General features: G+C 42.9%; 2 protein-coding genes and 1 long non-coding RNA gene across 4 annotated transcripts in view; 1 reads left to right on the top strand and 2 right to left on the bottom strand.

The window, feature by feature from the left end:
* Positions 1–4,208: 4,208 nt before the first annotated feature.
* On the bottom strand, positions 4,209–6,306 carry LOC308590208. Its single transcript, XR_014009721.1, has 2 exons — positions 6,152–6,306; positions 4,209–5,417 (listed from the first exon to the last, which is right to left on the bottom strand). It is a non-coding gene; the product is annotated as an uncharacterized lncRNA (long non-coding RNA).
* A 265-nt stretch (positions 6,307–6,571) lies between these two features.
* Positions 6,572–12,105, top strand: MAP1LC3B (microtubule associated protein 1 light chain 3 beta). Its single transcript, XM_081199979.1, has 4 exons — positions 6,572–6,753; positions 9,501–9,556; positions 10,177–10,283; positions 11,648–12,105. The coding sequence occupies exons 1-4, from the start codon at positions 6,714–6,716 to the stop codon at positions 11,817–11,819; spliced, it is 375 nt and encodes a 124-aa protein (XP_081056105.1). The 5' UTR covers positions 6,572–6,713; the 3' UTR covers positions 11,820–12,105.
* A 1,249-nt stretch (positions 12,106–13,354) lies between these two features.
* ZCCHC14 (zinc finger CCHC-type containing 14) overlaps positions 13,355–22,073 on the bottom strand; it is a 37,137-nt gene continuing 28,418 nt past the window's right edge. Inside the window, exons 8-13 of one of the 2 annotated variants that reach the window (XM_081199978.1) lie at positions 21,400–21,673; positions 20,142–20,233; positions 19,635–19,759; positions 19,192–19,332; positions 17,671–19,110; positions 13,355–17,150 (exon numbers count right to left, since the gene is read on the bottom strand). In XM_081199978.1, coding sequence (XP_081056104.1) covers positions 17,095–17,150; positions 17,671–19,110; positions 19,192–19,332; positions 19,635–19,759; positions 20,142–20,233; positions 21,400–21,673 — 2,128 coding nt within the window. In that variant the 3' untranslated portion in view covers positions 13,355–17,094. Of the gene's footprint in view, positions 17,151–17,670; positions 19,333–19,634; positions 19,760–20,141; positions 20,234–21,399; positions 21,674–22,073 lie in introns of both variants that reach the window. The other variant, XM_081199977.1, reaches the window with a different exon arrangement.

Genomic DNA, 22,073 nt, shown 5'->3' on the forward strand with positions numbered 1-22,073 from the left:
CTGTTTTTGAAGCGGAAAAGATGGCCAAATGGTTGAAGGGCGGGGGGAGGTGGAATTAAAAATAAACTCGGAGTTAATATTTCTGCAATTACCTAAATCCAGAGCATGGTTAAGTAAGTTGATGTTCGAGTAGCATCTTTCTACGCAAAATGGCACAGCCCCAGTGAAGCCTGTTCTGCACCTTTGCGCCACATCGTATACATAGAATCATAGGTGCATCGAATTGTCGAGTTGGAAGGATGGGCGTAGCGGGGGGGGGGGCAGAACGTCTGTTATGTATTTTTATTGATTTACTTGATCGGGAGGAGCAGGAATCCGAGTTAAGCATCCGTGCTAAGGATATGTGTGCTTGTTGTCTTCGTGGAACAGTAAATTCTCCTCTGCAGTTGCGCGCTACAAGGGGTGGGGCAATATAGAGGCAACAGTTAAAATGTCGCATTCTTCTCATTTTTACGACTCTCCTCCATAGTTACTTCTTACCATGCATGGACGGCAGCGTTTGCCACCCCCGAAACCCCCAGCATTGGTGGCTAACGGTAAGCTGAACGAGTAGCTGTTACGGGGCAGAAATAAAGGGAGAATAAAAATGTAGGGTTGCCCCGTGTGAGGCTCGAACTCACGACCTTCAGATTATGAGACTGACGCGCTGCCTACTGCGCCAACGAGGCTCCTGCGAAAAGCGGCTCGGCAGAACCTTCTTGATAGCCACCGGCAAAAATAAAATATGGGTGAGTTTTAATCCTTGTGTAGCTCGTATGGATTTCGTCAAACCTCTCCCCCGAAACTCCAAGGCATGTAAAAGCGGTATCCGGATTCACAGCTCTACACTACAAAACAGTTGTCATTGCAAATAACTTTGTGGTTTGAAAACCGTTACGAAATCCCTGACCAGGCAAATAATCACCATTTTCTTCTTACATGGCGACATGGTTCAATGGTAAATTATAAAAGTTTATATTTATAATACATATCTGCATATAAATAATATATTTTTTCTTTAAAAAAAAAACCCTCCACTTTAGAAAGATTAGTTATAAGACTTTTCAAAAATTGACTAGCTTGGTGCGGTACAATTCTAACAGGTTTCCTCTGGGAAGAACCAGCACACCACGATAAATAATGCAAGGAATGTGTGTGTGTGTGTGTGTGTGTGTGTGTGTGTGTGTGTGTCTGTATATGTATGTAAACACACACAAACAAAATAAACTATATAGATATATATCTAATCTCTGATATATAAATGTATCTCTATCATCTGTCTGTCTATATCTGATACAAAATTAAACACGTAACAGTCATTTATTAAGGTTCAAGGCGCAGGTGTCCTGTCAGAGATATTGTTATGAGTTTGTGGGTGCTAGACCATTATAATCTCTTGACCATTATAATCTCTTGAATAAACTATTATTATAATAAACATTATAATCTCTTGAATAAACTAGTGTTAGAAATTAATCAATGCTTGGAGTGTTAAAACCAGGACTCATGTGTATTACGCCAGATCCATGTGTATTAAGCTGTGTGGTAGACAATGCTTTGAATCAGCAAGTGTTAAAAGCTAATTAAGCAAGGCTAACTTCCTCATGCCTGTTGTCTTAGTCCATGGAGTTTTCTTGGCAGGGATACTGGAGTGGCTTGCCAGTTCCTGCTCTAGGTGGATCACGTTTGGTCAAAACTCTCCACTTTGACCTGTCCATCTTGGGTGGCCCTGCACGGCATAGCTCATAGCTTCTCTGAGTTATTCAAGCCCCTTCACCACGGCAAGGCAGTGATCCATGAAGCGGATCACTGCCAACAAAGGTCCGTATAGTTACAGCTATGGTTTTCCCAGTAGTGATGTATGGAAGTGAGAGCTGGACCATAAAGAGGGCTGATTGCCAAAGAACTGGTGCTTTTGAATTATGGTGCTGGAGAAGACTCTTGAGAGTCCCATGGACTGCAAGAAGATCAAACCTCTCCGTTCTTAAGGAAATCAGCCCTGAATGCTCAGTGGAAGGACAGAATGTGAAGCTGAGGCTCCAATACTTTGGCCACCTCACGAGAAGAGAAGACTCCCTGGAAAAGACCCTGATGTTGGGAAAGATGGAGGGCACAAGGAGAAGGGGACGCCAGAGGACGAGATGGTTGGATAGTGTTCTCGAAGCTACCAGCATGAGTTTGACCAAACTGCGGGAGGCAGTGGAAGACAGGAGCGCCTGGCGTGCTCTGGTCCATGGGGTCACGAAGAGTTGGACACGACTAAACAACAACAACAACTTCCTCATGAGGCGATAGCCTGGGGACGTGCCATTAAGAACAAAAAAGGACCACAGAACTCTGTCTAAAAAGGCAAATGAATGAGGCCTCTCCCTCCCCCTACAGATAAAGCCACACAGCTAAGAGAGAGTTAGCAGTTATGTGAGCAAGATGCTAAGCAACAGGCAGAGCCATGGCTATTGTCTGTTTGAATCCAGGGCTGCACATAGATCCATGGGCTGCATCCAGAGCCAGTGTGGTGTAGTGGTTAAGAGCGGTAGTCACGTAATCTGGGAAACCGGGTTTGTGTCTCCGTTCCTCCACATGCAGCTGCTGGGTGACCCTGGGCCAGTCACACTTCTGTGAAGTCTCTCAGCCCCACTCACCTCACAGAGTGTTTGTTGTGGGGGAGGAAGGGAAAGGAGAATGTTAGCCGCTTTGAGACTCCTGAAGGGGAGTGTTACGGAAAAATCTGGGTGCGGGGTTACTCTGCCACCCAGCTCATCAGACTAAGTCCGTGGGTCCCTGCGGAAGAAAAACGAGCTCAGCCGGACGCAGGAGCAAACTGCAGAAGATCCAAGTTTATTGCGCAACAGGTTCAAGGCGAGATTGAACAGCGAGAAAGGGGTGACATGAACTTTTGAAATTTCCCTCCATATCCCAGAATACAGTGCAAAATACATCCCAGTTACATCATGAATACATTAAGAGGTTGGGTTACACAGATTAACATATGGAGGAGGGAGGGGGAATATGCAGAGAGCTGGAGATATGGAGGAGGGAGGGGGGAATATGCAGAGGGCTGGAGATATGGAGGAGGGAGGGGGGAATATGCAGAGGGCTGGAGATATGGAGGAGGGAGGGGGGAATATGCAGAGGGCTGGAGATATGGAGGAGGGAGGGGGGAATATGCAGAGGGCTGGAGATATGGAGGAGGGAGGGGGGAATATGCAGAGGGCTGGAGATATGCACAGATAAGCACATCCTGAGAAGACAATGGTCCATGTACACGTAGTCTGTCACCTGGCATTGCCCGGAGGGAAGGTTTGGCAGAGTGATTTTGACAGGATTACTTGAGAGATTATGGAGGACAGGGGAGGGGTGATGGAGTCCTAGAGAAATTGAGCAAATATATTGTAGTGAAGAAGACATGCCCCCCCCCTTCCTTAACAGGGAGTGAAAGGCGGGATATCAAATCCAAACTCTTCTTCACATATGGGAAAAGCAAGACCCTCATGGAGTGTTAATGTTGTGAACCACTCCATTGTAGGCTCAGGTTATATGTGTAAATAAGCCATATATCATAAAAACACCACAGTCTCCACTGTGTCACCTTTCCAAAAGGAAACACTGTGCCTGGAAACCCTGGAACATCGCACCACTTGGCGATTGAGTGGCAGGCAACAATATTATACAGTGTGGTTCTATATGACTGTATACTCAGAAGTAAGTCCTACTGTAATCCAGGGTGCTTGTTCCTAGGTATCAGTGCAAAGGAGTACAACATTGGAAATATCTAACACTACAATCCTATGCACATTTACCTGAAAGTATGTTGCACTGAATTCAGTAGGACCTACTTCTGAGTAAAATTGCACTGCAATGTTGCTGATACTATCTAGTTGCACAAGCAGCCACAATCCACAAGCCAATGGCTCTGAGTCAAAGCATTTAAAAAATCAATATTCTTTAAAAATTTACCACATGGGAGACAGTCATAATCACACTCATTCTCTTGGATGGTAGCTTTACTCATCATTACTTGCTTACCCATCTGTAATATGGGACTTCATTCTGAGACAAAACTAAGTTCAGTGCAAACCAGAGAGGTTTCTATAAACTCACAGCCTCCTGGTTCTCAGGCCTGTCTGAAATGGGTGCTCAGTTTCTCAAATCATACAAAGGAATACATTTAACCAAGAGAGATTGAACACTGTACAGTAGTTTGCCTCAATGTATTACTGTCAATGTGCTGGAGGTTTTTCTGTTATTTTTATTTATTAAAAAGTTTATAAAGAGCCAACTAATTTTTAAAAAATCACAGTGGAATACAATAAAATCTAACAAAATTATAAAATACAGATTGAAAGACCAACAATGAATCAAATTGGTTCAACCCACAGCGCCACCCGTGTCCCTTAATTATCTAAAAATGCTTGGCAAAATATAATGTTTTCAGTAGGCAATGAAATATCGAAATTGTAGGTGCTTGTCTGAATTACCTGGGAGCAGTGTTCCAAAGGGAAGTTTTTCATGTTTGATGTTTTATTGCATCACCATCACATCACCATCATCATTATTCTGCTGGGAGCCACCCAGAGCGGCCGGGAAACCGAGCCAAATGGGTGGGGTATAAATAATAGATTATTATTATTATTATTTACTTTTATTATGATAAAAATAAAAGCTTATTAATAGAATGGGTGCTCAGTTCCTTGCCTACATAGCCCCATAAAGTACTAGTTCAGAGACTCCTTTTACTGTATATGTAACCCAAACAAACTTAGGCATGGGGAGCACAGGCTGGTTCTGGGTCCAAGGAAGCTTCACTGGGAGTGGAGTTGTGTAGCATTGGCAACCTGCAATTGGGGTCAGTCACCTGCTATGTGCCCCGTCACCTCTTCTTTCATACCACCTAACAGATGATTGATGTGGTGAGAGTGAAACTTCAAACATTAACAGAGCCAGCTGGCATTTGGGGACTGTGGGGGAGTGATTGGTGGTGGTGGGAGGCTCAGTGGCACTCACTGCAGCAGGGAAGGCAGGGCAGGCATTAAGCCCCAGTGAACCTTGCCAGGTGTATGGGCCCAACAGTTACCCAAACACACAAGGTGCTGACACTAGACCTACTGAATCAGACCAAAGCCCAGCATCTCATTTTCCAGTAGCCAACCAGATGGCTCTGGAATTCAATAAAGCTTTATGTCATTTATCTGTTGTTGGAGATATATTATTAATTTGTTTTTGCCTCTGGGATCAGAGTTTGGCAGGCAGAAGTCCCACAGCTGTCTGTCAAACTGCCTCTTTGTTCTGTTTCAGTTGCATGCTGGAAGTTCCTCTGAAATTGACACCCGACTTCAAAGTATAAAGACTCTGTCAAACAACTATGCCAGTTCCTTTTCCAGTGTTGTTTTGAGCAGACCAGTCCTTCTAACTAGTCATAGCCAATGAGATCCATGTGGCTGGGAAAGGGGAAAAACAAAACAAGTTCTTCTTCCAATAAAATGTATGACATGTCTTATTAGAGTTCAAGGACATCACACTTGTAAGTGCCTTTATAATGTTAGGCTTATGCAGGTACAGGAAATACTTGGCTTTGAGTAATCAGTAATTAAATGTCTGCTGATCTGCTATTGCAGAACACAGTCAGAGCATCTTGCAATGGATTTGGCATTGCTTTCTTGGCCACAAATGCAATTAACAGAGACAAGTTACAGAGAGAAACAGTGTGTTTTTCTGGTGGTACTCAGAGGGTAGACAGTACCAGCACCTTTTTTCGAGAAGCAAAGCACTGGAAACACACATGTTGTGTCACCTTAACTATGAAAAGAATTATTATGGAAGGTATGCCCCCCCCTATAATACTCCAATAAAGCTGATTGGTGGGAGATTTATAGCAAACAAAAGGAACTACTTCTTCACACAACACATAAACAATGGCATTTGTGCCCATCAAATGTGGTAATGGCCTCAGATGGCTCTGAAAAGAGATTAGGCAAATTAAGGGAAGGATATCCATGATACCCCCAGCATTAGAGGTAGCATGCATCTGAATACCAGTTACAGAGAAACAACACAGGAGAGGGCAAGGCTATCAGGTCCTGTTTGTGGGCTTTCAATTGCACATTGGAGGCGGGGAGGAAAGTGTTTTGTATATGTTCAAAATATCCCGCCCCCCCCCGCTCTCTAGTATTACTTGAGGCGCTCCAGATCTTTATCTGTGAGATCAGATCCCGCCCCAGGTGCTTGATCGTGAGATGAGGGGAACTTCTTTCTTTAATATGGAAATTGCGGCAAAACCAAACCAGAGGCCTTCTCTTCCTCCGGGGAGGGTGATATGGTAACCATGGTGATGGGCGGGGCTGCGTTTGTGCGCGATGAAGTCACTGTTTTGGCGCCGCCCTGCGGCAGGATCAGCTTCTGACTCCCCCGCCCGCGGCTCGTTTCGCCTGCGCAGGCGCTCTCGCGTCACCAACGTCGACTCCCCTCCTTCTCCTCTCCTCTTCCTTGCTTGAGGCGTCGAGCTTCCGTCGCTACGCACGCGCACTACCGCGCGGCGAAGCCTACGAATGCCCGGCCTCTTGCTTTTCCTTCCTTCGTCCGTCTGTCCCTCCCTCCCTGTGACGCAATCAGCTCGGGAGAGGCGGGGCTTCGTTGGTCAGCTGATCGCGGACGAGGGTTTTGGTGTGGATGGTCCGCGCCGCTGAGAGGGGAGAGAGTCGAAGGAGGTGGAGGAGGAGCCAGTCGCCGCTGCCGCGATGCCCTCGGAAAAGAGCTTCAAGCAGCGACGCACTTTCGGTGGGGGAAGGGCTTGTGCGTTAGCCCCTCGAGGGGGGGGCAAGAGGGGGCTGTTACTGAGTCGGGGGGGGGGCGTTGGGGAGAGACGCACCACATCAAGTGGGGCGGCCAAGGGAACACCTGCGAGGTGGATTTGAGTGGGGGGGGAAGCTTGGTGACTGGAGGGGGGATACTCAGAAGTAGGGAACAGTGAAGAGCTTGGGGAGATGGTCCATGAACGTGGCGGCGGGCGCTATGTGTGCTATATGTGTGGCGGTGGGGAGAGGGTATGTGGGTCTCGCTGGGGCAAGGGAAGAAGAGTTGAGGAAAAGGCAAAACACCCCCTCCCATTGTTGGGGGGGATGAGGCTTCTCCTCCCTTCTTCCCTCACGGAGGTCCTTGAGAAGGTGCTTGGCCTGTTAACGCACTCTCCGTCGGCCATGGGGGGCGGGTTTATGGGTTGGTGGCACAGTCGTATCCCCCCCCCCCTTTAATACAGTTATTCCCCCATCTCCTAGTTCTGGATCTTGGGCAGAGTGATTCACCACCCACCATGACTGTTATTCCCCCCCCCAAATTGGGAGTGTATGGAGGACCCCTTGCATTACTTTCCGCCCCCCTTGAAACCCCATAAGGATTGAAGGCTAGCCCTGAGGATGACTGTTGGTGGTTGGAGGGGCCTGAGGTGTTGTGTTTGAGGCGAATGCAGGGCCTGTTGACGGCTCTGCCGGCTTCCATGGAGCTCAAGAGCCAGAGGAGTAAACAGCCCCCCCCCCGGTGCCAGCCTCTTTCCCTGCCTGGCATCGTGCCTGCTCTGCACTCTGCTGTAGCACCCCTTTCCCCTCACCCCCAGCACTTAGAGGGTGGTGGGCCTACCCTTTGTTGATCAGTTGTCAAAACACTGGAGATGGTGCTGTTTATCTTGAGTATATTGTATTTTGAATGTGAGAAGGCCAGATTACCGTATATGCTGTAGTGCAGAATCTCTTGTCTGGATGCTGCATGTGTTTGTAGTTTCATTCCCAGGCTTTATCTGGAGTGTCTTCCCTTAGCGATGTGAAAGTATTCAGTACTTATGACGGATCCCCTTCCCTATTCTTTCCTGGGTTATTGCCTGCACAACTTTAAGCAGTTCAGCTGCTTGGATTCCATGGATTTGTTTGTCTCCGATCTGCTGTGTCAGTTTGTTGTTATGTGAGGAAGCAGAGGGTAATGTTGAATCATTGGGCTGCAATTTTCCTAATACTGTTGATGACCAAAACAGAGGGTGACCTCCAGACTGAAGCAGGAAGTTTTGGGAACAACGTTGGGCAATTACCTCCACCTCTCAGGAGTTAGTGACAGATTAAATAACAAATATTGGCTGTAGCAAAGGCTTGTGAATTAGCTAGCCTTCCAGCCAAGTCCATCAAGTTTCAGGTTCGTAATATGATCCAAAAATCCTGATGTAACAAGCCCTAGTTAGGTTCTACTGTAAATGTCCCTTAGTTATTACTATCACTTAAAAAAGAAATACAGGAAGACTCAGGCTGTTGCTTTTGTTGTTACTGTTTTTGTTCTTCTTAAACTGGTTTTCCTGCTTGCATGTTGGAGTGGAAAAAGAATTGAGGCTTTGTTTTGCTGCTGTGCCGCTGAAAACGAAAGTAAAGGTCGTTCTAGCTGTTTGTTTTCCTTTGCAAAGGAGTTTTGGACACCAACAGTCCTCTAGGCTGGAGGTGGGGAAACCTAGTGGAAGCTCTAAGCTTTAAGAATGCAATAACTATAAGATATATTTAAAATGCTTTGATGAAATTAATATTTTATACTTTTAATTTACATAGAGCACTTTTTCTCGAGGGGATAGCCATGTTTTCTCACTAACTTCTAGTCCTTTTAGCAGCAAAAACAAAGAGTCTTGTAGCACCTTAAAACTAACATTTCATAGAATCATAGAGTTGGAAGAGACCACAAGGGCCATTGAGTCCAACCCCCTGCCAAGCAGGAAACAATTTCATTATGACATAAGCTGTGAAGTGGGCTCTAGTCTAGTCTTATGTGATAAGACTCTTTGTTGTGTTTTCTCCTTTCCCATGGCCCTCAGACTGGGTCCTTGGGCTTCCCAAATGCTCTCAGATTTAGAACTACTTCAGCCTTAGCAGATTTGTTGTACTGCTCTGTGCCTTTAAACCAACTAAGCTCAACTTTTTTCTTTTTCTTCAACTTAACTTGCCTCCTTTAACTTTTCACTATGAAGGGTTATGCTTCTTTATTTTTAGGATGACATTTTCTCTCCCCCCCCCCGTTGTCTTAAGTTGTCCCCACCATTCCTGTTAATAAATTGTGCTGCAGAATTTCTACTAGCACACAGGTATAGTGGGGGTGGCATCAGTTAGCAGCTTCATTTGTGGGGCTACAGTCAAAAGTGGGCAAGTACCCCCTTTTCTCTTGTGCCTCCCCCTTTCCACTGTAGCTTCTTCATTCCCTGCATGAATTTTCAGCAGCGCTTGAGTGACATTCCCACCCTGATCCAGAAAGACTGCCAATTAACCTTGCTTCTAATGCTATCAGCTTGGTTATACTAATGTGGGTGTGGTTTAAGCGCCTCTCATTCTGCTTATGATTTATTTATTTGATTTATATCCTACCCTTCCTACAAACTGCTGCCTCTGTGTGTGCTTCTCTTCCAGGGCAATGAAACACCAATATAACAGGTTGTTCTGTGTAGATATTATATATCTGACAACACTGCCTCTTCAACCATTTAAGTACTTTCTTTTTCTCCCCTGTAGAACAAAGAGTAGAAGATGTCAGACTTATTCGAGAGCAGCATCCAACAAAGATACCAGTGAGTAGACTTTCAACTCTATTGTCTGTCATTTGGTGAGACTTTAATCAGGGAAATAACCTGGTAGGTAGTGGCAACACGTGCACTTTGGGGACTAGCAGTGAAATCATCCATACTAGAGGCTGCAAAGATATTTGCCCTAGTTAAGATTTTTATTTTCTCCCTCCATTTCATTTTACATAACAGAAGTCAATTGTTTGCTGCTCCCAGGTTTTCCTGATTGTGGTCCTCTTGCCCTGTTTATGCATAACTGAATGGAGAAGAGAAGGGGCTGAAATTGGGGTGACAGGTGGGGAGGAGGGCACGCTAGCCTTTCACTGCAAACCTGTGCCAGGAACGGAATTAGTTCTACCCACAAGGCTGGGGTCTTCTCTATTGCAGCTCCTTTTCACAGCTCAATTCAGATGACTGGGTTTGTTTTAAGAATTTCAATGCTGAGCCTCATTAAAAATGCAAGGTGGCATACAATAAAATGATAGAAATAATAAAATTATAAACCACTGTAGTACAAAGTAGAATTGCTTTAAACAAACCCATAGGTATCTAGCAAAAATATGCCTGTGGCTCACCATACTGAAAAGTCCTAAATTATAAGTCCTAACTTTACCATTTTCCTCCAGGTAATCATTGAAAGGTATAAAGGAGAAAAGCAACTTCCCATTCTGGATAAAACAAAGTTTCTGGTCCCAGATCATGTCAACATGAGTGAGCTGATCAAGATTATCAGGTATCTAACCTACCTGCTTTACTGAAAGGTCTCTCATTCAGGACAGTAGCTTGTGCTATATATTAAGGGTTTCCCAAGTGAGTTAAAAAAAAAAAGTCAAGTAACAATCATAACAAAGGTCCAGAGTGTTTGACCTACTTGTTGGCAAAGCAAAAAAACCAACAACTGGTCTTGCTAAGCCTCCCTCCTTCCTACAGAAAAGCCTGGCAGGGAGTGTGCATGGTTGGGCTCCATTGCCTGAAGGTGCCACAACTTCTTGGAGGTTGAGTGGAGAATGTTTTGTTCAGTGCCACTGCCTGTAGTTGTTCTGTATGCCTCTAGGAAGTGGTAGGAACAGGAAAGAGGCTAGGTGGTTTTTTTGGTGGGGAGAGGGATGCTGTGTTGGTTCTGTTAGAGCCAAGGCTCTTCAGGTCTGCCTTTGCCATGCAGATGCCAGTTTTCCACCCAACTTGGAAGGTGGCAGAGATCTTCAGCAGACAATCCCTGCCCACCTCTGCAACTTCAAAGTTAGGATGGTTGCTTGATATGGAGCGGTGCCACACTCTGCATGGCAAGCATACAGTGGTACCTCGCAAGACGAAAAACGCGCAAGACTAAAGAGTTTTCCGTTTTTTGAGTCGTTCCGCAAGACGAATTTCCCTATGGGCTTGCTTTGCAAGACGAAACGTCTTGCGAGTTCTTGCGAGTTTGTTTCCTTTTTCTTAAAGCCGCTAAGCCGCTAATAGCCGCTAAGCCACTAATAGCCGTGCTTCGCAAGACGAAAAAACCGCAAGACGAAGAGACTCGCGGAACGGATTAATTTCATCTTGCGTGGCACCACTGTGTTTGCCGATGCTTGATCGTAACAGGAATTATGCTGACACAGCTTTCCGTCTCTATTGGTAACTCTTCACAGAGAGGGAACTTGATTATATGGGCTCTTTATAATTCTGGAGTGTGATGCCTGTTACTGAGTAAACTCCTTGCTGTAGCTGGCACTGATGTGCTCTGTAGTCCATTGAAATGGTTAAAATGGGTGGTTAGCATCTAAAAGCAACAACCTAACATGCACATTATCTCTAGCAGTGTTGTCCTTCCTCTTAGGCAACACAGCAGGCCTTAAGTGTCTCACTTGAGGCTTTATAAGATCAGTTTAGTTGCAAGTCCCTCCCCTCTGATGTTGCTTGGGTGAGGAGGCTGCCTTCAGAAGTGCTCTAATCACACATGCTTTCTGGTATTCATGTGATTCTTGGATGTGGCAAAGGAGGAGACTGTTGCTAAACCTGGAATTTCTAAAGGCAGTTCTTTTTTTGTATTTTGCTTCTGCATTTAAATTTGTTAGCCATGTTCCAAGGGAAGTGTCCATTCAGTTTCCTGTCTTCTAGGCGTCGGCTGCAGCTGAATTCCAATCAAGCTTTCTTCTTACTGGTGAATGGACACAGCATGGTGAGCGTTTCAACACCAATTTCGGAGGTGTATGAAAGTGAAAAGGACGAGGACGGATTCCTGTACATGGTGTATGCCTCTCAGGAAACATTTGGAATGAAATCTGTGTAAACCATCCCCAGTGGCTTGTAGCCTAGGATAGTTTTTACCCCTCCCTCCCACAGGAAAAAACAAAGGGATGTCACCAACCTGCTCACAGTAGTTGTGCTTAGCGGGTGTTCTCACCGTACTGTTTTATTTGTGAATATTGAACAGATGAGTGCCAGTATAGACAAGCAGCGCAGCTTTGTAGACCTGCTATAAAATTTGCACAGGCACATTTGCTTTAAGCCTCTGGAATTTTAAACTATACTGTATGTGTGTGTTAAGTTGCCAATAAAAGGGATGTTTGCATTAATCATAGAAAATGGGCTAGCATTTAGCAGCAAACTGAAATACTTGCGTGTGACATCTCATAATGTTAAATCATGTTTCAGCTCCTGAAAACTGCTTTTTAAGAAAGGGAACAAATAGGAGTAATGGTCTGCTTCTTTTAACCTTTTTTTGATAGATCAGTGCATGTGATGAAAGGGGTGGGCATTAATTCATTGGTACTGTTACTTTAGAAGGCAAAACATCAGATTGCTAATTATTGTTATATACCAAACATCACAGCTTTATGCTAGTTTTAGGAAATATATACATAACTGTTGTCAAAGAAAAGCTTCAGTCTACCCAGAGTTTGGTATTCTGTTCTACACCTTGTTAAATTTATTCTAATTAAATCAACCCAAACCCTCAGCAAAGAGGACTTCATTTTGTCAGTCAGAAAGCATTGGGAGGTAGCAGGGTTTTGAGGTTAGCCAATTGCCAAAGTAATACAGTAAACATTGGCAAGCCTCGCAGCTGTTGATGTTTCTCTTTATATTTAGCATATTAACCTCGCTACCCAAGTTCTTGATTTTCATTGAAATACATGAACATTTTTGTATTTCCTCGTTGGCAGAAAGCCCTTGTTTCCTTTAGCTGCATTTCAAACTATCAAAACTCAAAAAGAATTTCCCTTTGTTTTAGACTGGGCAATATCTAAAGTTGCAAAGAAGTTTGATCACTGCTTCCAGTCAGTTGCATAGGGACTTAAATTTTGCTGTAAACAGGGTATGTCCTGTGCGAAAGGAAAGTAATTCAGATAGTGTCCTGCTTCCCCATTTGTTATACAGTGAAATGTAGTAAGCTAAGACTTATCCTTGTATATTAATGCATGTGAATTTAATTATGTTATAGCAAACAAATTTTTATTATGTGGAGAAAAGAGGCTAAATCTTGACATGCTGTAAAATATCAATATGACATGCAGTTTCTACCTTTGCATGCATCTGTTCAATGCTTGCTTCTAACAAGTTCACTGTGAGCTTTTACTTCACTGTAAAATTTTAAAGTCTTCTGTTCAGTTACTATTTCTTCATAAGACAGCCATCCTTACAATGGGCTAATGGCTGCTCTTGTATAAATGTTGATTTTTCTTTTGTTTTTTAAAGTGCTGAAATGGATGATTCCATCTCAACTTGATTAGAAGTTAAGCTTATATACAAGTCCATTTTAAAATGATCTTAATGCTGTATATGAAGAGCAGTAGACAGAATTGAACAAAAGCCTTCAGCCTCCCACAACTTTGGCTCAGATTCCTTTACTGTTGCAGAATAGAACATTGTCACAAAAGTAGGAGATTCTGTGGCCATACTAATGACACTTGTGAAGATGCTTGAGCTATGAAAATCAACACTGCCTGCTTTCTGTGTGTGGGCAAGATACTGGATTCCAAATGAAACAGAGAATTAAGTACCTGTTTGAGAACATGGAAAAGCTCCTGACGGAAGAAACTGATATCCCAGGCTGCAGTGTGGCTTTTCTGTACCCTTCAGAGCACCTACCTAAAATGGACAACTTGCAGATAATGCTGTTGGATAGCTCTGCAGTACCTGTCTACAGCTGCCACATTTGAGACAATGCATGTTTATGTTAGCCTTTGGTTGAACCTGCTGCGCTTGCAGTAAGTTTTCTTTAGCCTCCCACTGAAAATGGAAAAAAATATTAAAAGTGAGGATGTCTGAAAAGACACTACTATAGTCTTTAATTTTTGTTCAGTACATTAAATTTACTCAGATAAAAACATTCTAAAAATGTACAATTTTACCTTTAACAAAGTATAATAAAACATAAAAATTCAAATACCAGAATACTTGACATTTACAATTCAAAATCAAATTAGGTGGATATTAAATATTTACAAAACTTTTAATATTTATATAAAGTTACATGCACATTTGTAATATAATGTAAAAGAAATGGCTCGAAATGGGCAGAGGTGTTTCCTTCATTCCTAATGGAAAGTTATTTCTGAAAAGAAAGATGTTAACCTGTGCTGCAAGACATAGGCTCTTCCTATGTTTATAAGAAGTTAGTATGCAGAAATAGTTCCAAAGGTAGTTGGAAGAGTAAAAATTGTTTGAATATTTGTTGCTTTCTGAATTACTATTTTAATTCTGCCTTTGGCCATATCTAAGTAAAGCAGCTTAAGAGGCTTATAAGTGTCTGTTCAGAAGCAAAACAAAATACCCACCCTTCCCTCCCACCTTAAAATAATTAAGTTGGCCTCAGTTTAGGGCTTTTCCCATAAAATGGTATTGTACCCATTGAATAACTTGCCTTTTACTTGGGGTGGCTTACATTTGGGTGTCTCTAACAGAATTCTAGGCTGGCATGAAAAAAAGGGTTTGACATAATTAAGAAAGACCCTTCTTTGTTCAGGCATGGGCCCGCATACTGCTCGAGAAATTTACCATTAACTAAGTCATGCCTAGTTAAAATCTTAGTTATATGCAAATAGCAATTCTCCAGCAGTTTGCCATGCCAGTTTTTAGTACATAGTTTGTTTCATACAGACAAGGGCTTTTGATGGTTCTGTTTTATGCTCTCTTCATGACGCAAGTTACATTCTCTAGTGTAAAGTTTCAGCCAAACTATGATCTATGCAGCTAGTGTTCATTCCTCTTGCACTTGAGTCTTGCTTCAAAGTCCTCTGCCTGTATGAAACATTGGCAGCCACTTTGTGGATGAAATAGTAGAGAACAGCTTTAATAAAATTAAGTCACTATGTAGGCTTGCCTTTCTATGTCTCAGTTTACCTTTAGAAACGAACAAGGCAATTGGCTCTCCAAAGCTTTCCCCTGGTAATTCCACTTGTCCACTAGTTAAGTTAAACATAGTTTTGTTTGACAGCCCAACAGCTAGCTGAGACAGCTTTCTTTTTATATGAATGGAAACCATATTTCTGAACATCATACTGATCATGGGGCCATCTTTCTAGAAACTTTCCAATTTAAATGCCTGATAAAGGCTTTCTGTTGATCCTGGAAAGTTTGTATGGTGTTTGGTTATTTCTGTTTAAGAACTGATACATTTGGCTTTTGGCACATTTTGGGCCAATGGGAAGGCTCCCAACTTTTAAGAGTAAACAATAACTGACAGATTTAGTACAGAGTGGCATGTTTCTGCTGATGTCAATCAGGGTCATTAAGGCAAAGTAAATTGCTCTGTCAGTTCTCATTACCTCTGGTAGTTTTACAAGTTTCCTAATGGTATCCACCTCTATTAGCCGTCTCAGAAGTTCAGTCATTACACGCATAATTAAATATTGTGGGTTGGATCTAACCCTATATGTAATACTGTTTTGGTAAAGCCAAACTGAGGATATGAAAGTCTAGCACTTCATTGCATAGAAATAACTGAAGTTGGATGTAGGGCTGCTACAAACCATGTGTTTTTACAACTTTGGACTTGGTCTCTATGAAGCTGAGAAATGGCAGGAAGCTCATGCTAAGCTTCTCCCAGAGTTGAATATGCAAAACCCATTGAATGCCTACACCCAAGAGAATACACCAGTTTGTTTTTAAAGGCAACAGGTAAGGATAATAGAGCTTATTTCTGATGATATAGAAAACAATAGTGGAGTACCTGGTTTTCTGTCAATCCTACCATTATTTCCACAAGATCCACTGTTTTACTACCTCATGGATATGCAGTGCAGTGATACAGCCAACCCCACCTCCCTGCACCTTCAACCATACAATACTTTCAAGCAGAAATACTCATTTGCCACCTCCATAGTAACATATTGTGCACAGCCACTAAAATGTCCTATGTGGGGCAGTTTAAACTTCAGCCCTATCAATGATAGAAGATAGCTACAACCAATTCAGCATGAATACAAAAAGGTATGCCTCCTTTTGACCAGGTAGGTCTACAATGTTTCAGTTCTGAGCTTTGCTGGCTTTAGTGGAAAAGAATTCTAACTATTTAACATCAAAGCCAATACTCTACGTATTTCAAATAAAGGAGGCAGACTACAAACCCGAGTTGTGGTTAAGATGTACAGCCGTTTCTTACTTTGTGACTTCTATATCGTGTAAGCAAGAGCCCTTGTAGAAAGACTTTTGCTATGCAAAGTAAAGCAACAACTTGCAAACTCTGCTGCAGGAGTCTGTGTTTTAAAACTCGGTTTCAAAGGTAGAGTACTGTTTCCTGTGGCAGAAACTAATATATGGTAAGATTTGAAAGTTGTAGAGGAAAAGTATTTTTTTAAAGACCTGTTTGAGCTCAGTCTCTGGCACTAGACCCTTGGAAACGTAAGTTTAATCCATGACTGACAAATAAATGCCGACAAGCATAGCATAACCATTTCTAGAATGAACTGAAACTTCTACCTTTGTTCTTTTGGAAGAGAGGGAGGGTTAAGATTTCTTTATTAGAAGTTCACATAGCCTGCTGGTGCCTATTTCCAACCATTGGAACGTCTCTCGCACTGATCTCAGTCTGCTAAAAGTGCAGATAGAATTATACATTCTTCTGTAGTGCAATCCTTTAAAATCCCAGAGTGTGGTGCCTGATTAGTTTTTGAGAAAAAGTAGACATGTTTACCTAGCCTCAAATGTCAGAGTCCAGCAGGCAAATGGCTACTGTACCGTCAACCTCTAGCTCTCACTCCAGATTACAACATAGCTGCCCGGGAGTTCGAGTTTCCAGCACAGAAGATCAAAGTATGGCAACATTCTTCAGCAAAAGTGCAGGAGTTTGTTTACAACAAAAAAGGGTAGTTGGCCAGTTTCACCTCCCATCTGGAAGGTCCAACATTTAAGATCCATGTTATAATTTTGGCAAATCAGTAAAAATGGGTTTGATAAACCCCTAAGCTTCAGTTTCTTCCTAGTGTAGTGAAGTAGAGCACCTTTGGATTAAAAAAATAATGTTAATAAGCTCAACAAGTGGACTTCTCAGATTCCAATTTGAAATTCTGTAATTACTCCATGGGCTTTTGCCATCACAAAAAAAGAAGTCCATGGAGTTACTGTCAATCTGTGGAATCTAAACTTTCAGCTGGTGGAGCATATTTTAACCGAAATGTACCTGCATGGAAAAGAGAAATACAAGTCAGCAAGTGTAAGACTTTTGTGAAGTCTACATTTCACAAGCAATGACACATCACACAGTTGAGCACCATGCTGTTCATAGATAAGGAATGAACATATTAGCAGTAGCTGTGAAATAAGGCAAGAGCACCATGGATACCGGTTTTGAGCGTGAGCAATCTCAAAGCTTTCTACCACAAGAAACCAACCCCTTATTACCCCACAAAACTATCTGGGCTCTGTATGCTCATGCCAGAGGAACATTTTACCACTCCTGTACTTTGGTTCTCTCAGGTTTGCTTCAGAGGGCTACTGCTCATCCACAAAAGTACAAACTATTGGCAAAGTGTGAGACCTACAGTGGATTCCACTTGAACATGCTCAGACTTGCCATCACTTTAAATTACTGACCATTTTCAGATTTTCCTTTATCTACCACCCCCTTTCCCCAAGCAGCCAAACCTGTATTCTGAGCAATCTACCAACTGCACTTCTGGGAAGCCAATTATGTTCCTAACCTTGTCGATTGAAATCCATTGGTGGCTGCTTGCAGTCTTGAGCTCGGTGACCACTGGCTCCACAATTGTAACAGGACAGATTCCCATTCTTTTTATGGCCTGTACCACTGTTGTTGCTCATCATCCCCTGTGCTTGGTACACCCCTGCTGTACTTGCCATAAAGCTTTGCATTGGTGGCACTGCAAACGTAGACTGCCCACTCATGACAGAGTCTGGTGTTATGCCACTGTTGTAAGGAGAGTGAACCATAGGGAAGGCTGAGCTGCTGTTGTACTGCTGTGTGTTGATGTAGCCACTGCTGCACAGTGGATTGAAGGGGAGAAATGGGAAAGTAAACACTGACGGTCCGGAAAAGGGGTGCTGGAAGTAATTAGCATAACTGACAGTCATGCCGCTTGAACCACAGTTCCCACTACAGCCACAGGAACTGCACACCATGCATCCAGGAGGCTGCTGCTGATGGTGGTGGTGATGGTGGTGATTCTGATTTGGTACTGGGATACTTCCTCCTGAGCCACTACTACTGCTGTTGTAGAAATTGTTCTCGGCAGCTGATGAAAGCGTGGGGCTGGAGCTGGGAGCAGGACAACTGGGTAGGTTTGCCATATTTGTAAAGGATGTGGAGGGGTGAGTGCTAGAAGAGGCAGTGTTGCTATTTGCACAGAAGCTGCTGCTGGGCATTGGGGCTACTGGCATACTGCTCAGGGCAGAAAAGGCCACTTTGGTATTGGCTGTATAGAGAGCAGTCCGGGGGTTTATTATTGCTGGGGACACACTGAATTGCATATTATTGGAGCAGGAAGACTGCCCCACAATGGTTGAATCAGTAGGAACCGAAGAAGATACCAGGAGTTTTATGGGGGGTCGTGCCACATGGAAGACGGTGCTGGAAGTTACAGTGGCTGTGGTGCTTGTTTCCACTATTATTCCCGGCTGCTGGGTTGTTTTCACCACTCTGTCTAGAGTGGAAGCATGTACCATTTTGGTCCTTGGACCAAAGTTAATTGAAGGTGTAGAGGAGCCATTTTCAGAAACTCCAGAGAGCACTTGCATGGGCTGATGGGGAGAGGCTGGCATCCCATCCACAACAGTACTCCCAAAGCTCTTCTCCATCTTGATGCCACTTCGAGGTGTGCCAGGTGAAAATTTTGTCCTGTCTTCTAAAGACAAAAGCGAGTGCATAGATGACGAAAGGAGCTTCATGTCTGTATTTCCTCGCTCTGATTTGTGCATAGAGTTCAGTATTCTAATTGGAGTGATGTGAGGGGAGCCCGCAGCTATCATCTGTACTGGCAAGGTGTGGTGACCGGATGGACTGGACACGGCATCATTCTGCACTGGTAAAACCTGAGCAGTGGGCCTGGCTGAGCTGGAGTTGAAGTGATTCAATAACATTACTGGCTTCTCCTTTTCTGAGGTTTCCAAGTGGACCTCTAAACCTACAAGATAGACAGATGTCAGGTACGACCAGTCACCTAAATGCGTTAGATGCTGCAACACAACGAGACAGCTTTCCTTACGTCTCTCATTCTCCTCAGCACTGTCTGAGCTCTCCTCCCGGGTATGGATTCCCATGGGGCTAGAAGAGGAGCTGGAGTATTCTGAAGAGCTTCCTTCGCGGGGGGTTGAGAGGGTTGGCTGATCAACATCGACACGTAACTCTTGTGGAGGCGGGGAAGAGAAGAAGAAAAATCAAGTCATGTGAATGGTACTGTTAAGTCATTTTTAGACAGACAAAATCTGTTGCGACTCCCAAGTGCACTTGGCTGATAGCTATTGTTAGCCAGGCTCAAAAATAGATCCATGGAAAGTAATTAACTTGAGTCTATTAATTCAATGGGTCTATTCTTCTAAGTATGACTATCCTGAACTACATTGCTATCCAGTATATTACAATAATTAGACAAGCGCCAATCTTCCCTGTGTAGGAAATATACATATTCAAACCTCTTAGCCTGTTTACCTGCTGTATGGTTACCACGAATGCTTTGGATAGGACCAATATGAGTGGTAGGAGGAACTCTGGCCACCCCAGTGCTCAAGGAAGGAGATGTAGCTGGATTGAGGGTCCGTTTCTCAGACTTTTCCCTGGAATGAAAAGGGAAGTGTGGGAAGCAATTTATTAAAATAAACTTGGGATTTAAATCTGAATTGGTTCTCTAAAGTATGTGTGGTATCCAACTAACTTAGAGTAAGCCCACTAAAGAGGTTCTATTCTATTAATTTCAATGGGTCTCCCTTGAGTAAAAATTAGCTGCATATAACCTACTGGTATTTTTAGATTTATTGTTCTAGACACATGCATGGGGTATAAATGCAACAAAGCTTTAATTCAACTAGTGCTGAATTAACCCAGTCCTACCTCTGGGTTTTCCTTAGGCAAAGTCCACAGCAAGCATTTTTACTGGAAAAATTAGGAGGAAAAGATCCTGAGATAACATGGAAGAAGCCAGTTTTCTTTAATACCTACTTTTCCAACTCCAGCTGGGTCTTGAGCTTCTTCTTTGCACCCATTGTAAGGGATTCAAATTTATTCAGATCTTCTTCAGTAAGGCTCAGGAACTTAGATAGGAAAAAAGGGAAAGTCAATTTTATAGTATGCATTTAAAAATGCTATCTAATATGGCATACTTGACAGAAGCTTCATTATGAAACTAATGAATATAGCTAATTTACATATTTTGCTTAGTTTTAAAGCAAAATATGTAGATTAGCTATATTCATGAGTTTCATGAGGTGCTATTACAGTAGCTAAGGCTCTAGGGACAAACAAGTGTTTAACAGCATCCTAGTATAGAGATCAGCAACAGATTTGGGGACACTGGCTTCCATGCAAAATCAGCTTTTAAATTTGTTTTGTTGAGCTGTTGCTAGTGATGCATGCCCTTGATCATTTCTGTTATTTTGTCAAGCTACTCAACAACTGAGGTTGTCTCAGCATCCAATTTTATGTAAAATTATTCAGTAGTTATTTGTCAACATGCAGACTAAAGGTACTTGTCAGATTCAGAAAATCCAACCCAGACTTTATTTTCAGGCTTATATTGATAATTATTCTAATTATTCTAATAAAAGCAGAGAGAAATACCACAATACCCCATTCTGCTATTAAATTCAATTTATATTTCATTATGTATCTTTTATAAAGTGTCTAAGATGTGCTAAGCACTGTACACAGATTAATGATATGATGTATTTGAAAACAAATTAGAGCTTTAGATTTAAGAGCAAAAAAATTGAGCAAAGAATCCACTAGAGGGCACTCTGATATATATATTTTTTATTAAAAAAACACCCCAAGAGTAACGTGATTAGCTTACAACATATCTGAACAGAGTTGTGAATAAAACTGTTAAAAAGAGTGACATTCATTTGAGCAAGGCACAGCATCTCCGCTCTTTCTCAGATCACATGAGGAATTTTGCTTTCTAGGAACAAATACTCATGCATCCAGGAAAAAAAAAGACATCATAGAGGGATGTTTGATCTATGTGCAACAGCTTTTTGTTAGAGGGTAAATACTTGTAGTGTGTCAACATTTCACAAAGAAACTTCTGAATATTAGATGAAGACTTTTGCCAGAAAGCCAAATCGCTGAAGATGTCATATCAGTATTTCTAATCAGTCTTAAGCCTATCCCAAAATTTGCATTCTCTCTCTATACCACAGATTAATACAGCAAAACAAACACAGCAAACTGTTCCCCCCTAGCCAAGCCAGGACTCTACCTTCTCCATTGAGAGCTGTTTGAAAACAGGGTAGTACTTGTGCAAGCGTAGTTTCCGCAGCCAGTCTAAAATCCCATTTTGTTCCTGGGGGGTTTGAGGACTGGGAGTCAATACCGATGAAGAGTTCTCCAGCTGGGAGCGGCAAGTGAGTGAGGATGCAGCCCCACCTGTATGAGTGCAGTGGGAGAGTGCAACAGGTGTAGCAGTCGGATGCTGCACATGATGCTGGAGACTGTTCTGTGAAGACTGGATACCAGCTACGCCACAGATAGGTCTGCAAACATAGAAGGAGAAACTATTCTATGCATCAAACCAAGAACAGGAATGCTGTACATTCTCGTTTCATCCTAGAGCATGTCCCTTGATCCATGATGCAGTTTGCCATCTTTCTGAAGAGCCAGCATAACAATGAAAAGTCAGAGGGCTGGCGAATGTAAGGCCACAGTTACTCCAGCTGCTTAGGTTAAGGAATTACTGATCTGACAGTGCCAAAAGGCATAACCAAGAAAAGGGAGCAGAAGTGAGGATTATGTAGATGCAGTAAGTCACTAACCATCCTGCATATTTACTTCAACATGAGCCTCTTGTATAGAAACGTAGGGATGAGTTTTAGCTGCTTTTCATAGGCCAGTTCTAAGTTAGCATTTATATCCTCATAAGTGTTTTGAGGAATT

The sequence above is a fragment of the Podarcis bocagei genome, assembly GCF_964188305.1.
Source record: "Podarcis bocagei genome assembly, chromosome: 7".
NCBI classification, from domain to species: Eukaryota; Metazoa; Chordata; class Lepidosauria; order Squamata; family Lacertidae; genus Podarcis; species Podarcis bocagei.

Coding starts and splice junctions, on each gene's coding strand:
- MAP1LC3B (XM_081199979.1), top strand. CDS start 6,714: ATGCCCTCGGAAAAGAGCTTCAAGCAGCGACGCACTTTCG. Junction 6,754..9,500: donor CAAGCAGCGACGCACTTTCG/GTGGGGGAAGGG, acceptor TCTCCCCTGTAG/AACAAAGAGTAGAAGATGTC. Junction 9,557..10,176: donor AGCATCCAACAAAGATACCA/GTGAGTAGACTT, acceptor ATTTTCCTCCAG/GTAATCATTGAAAGGTATAA.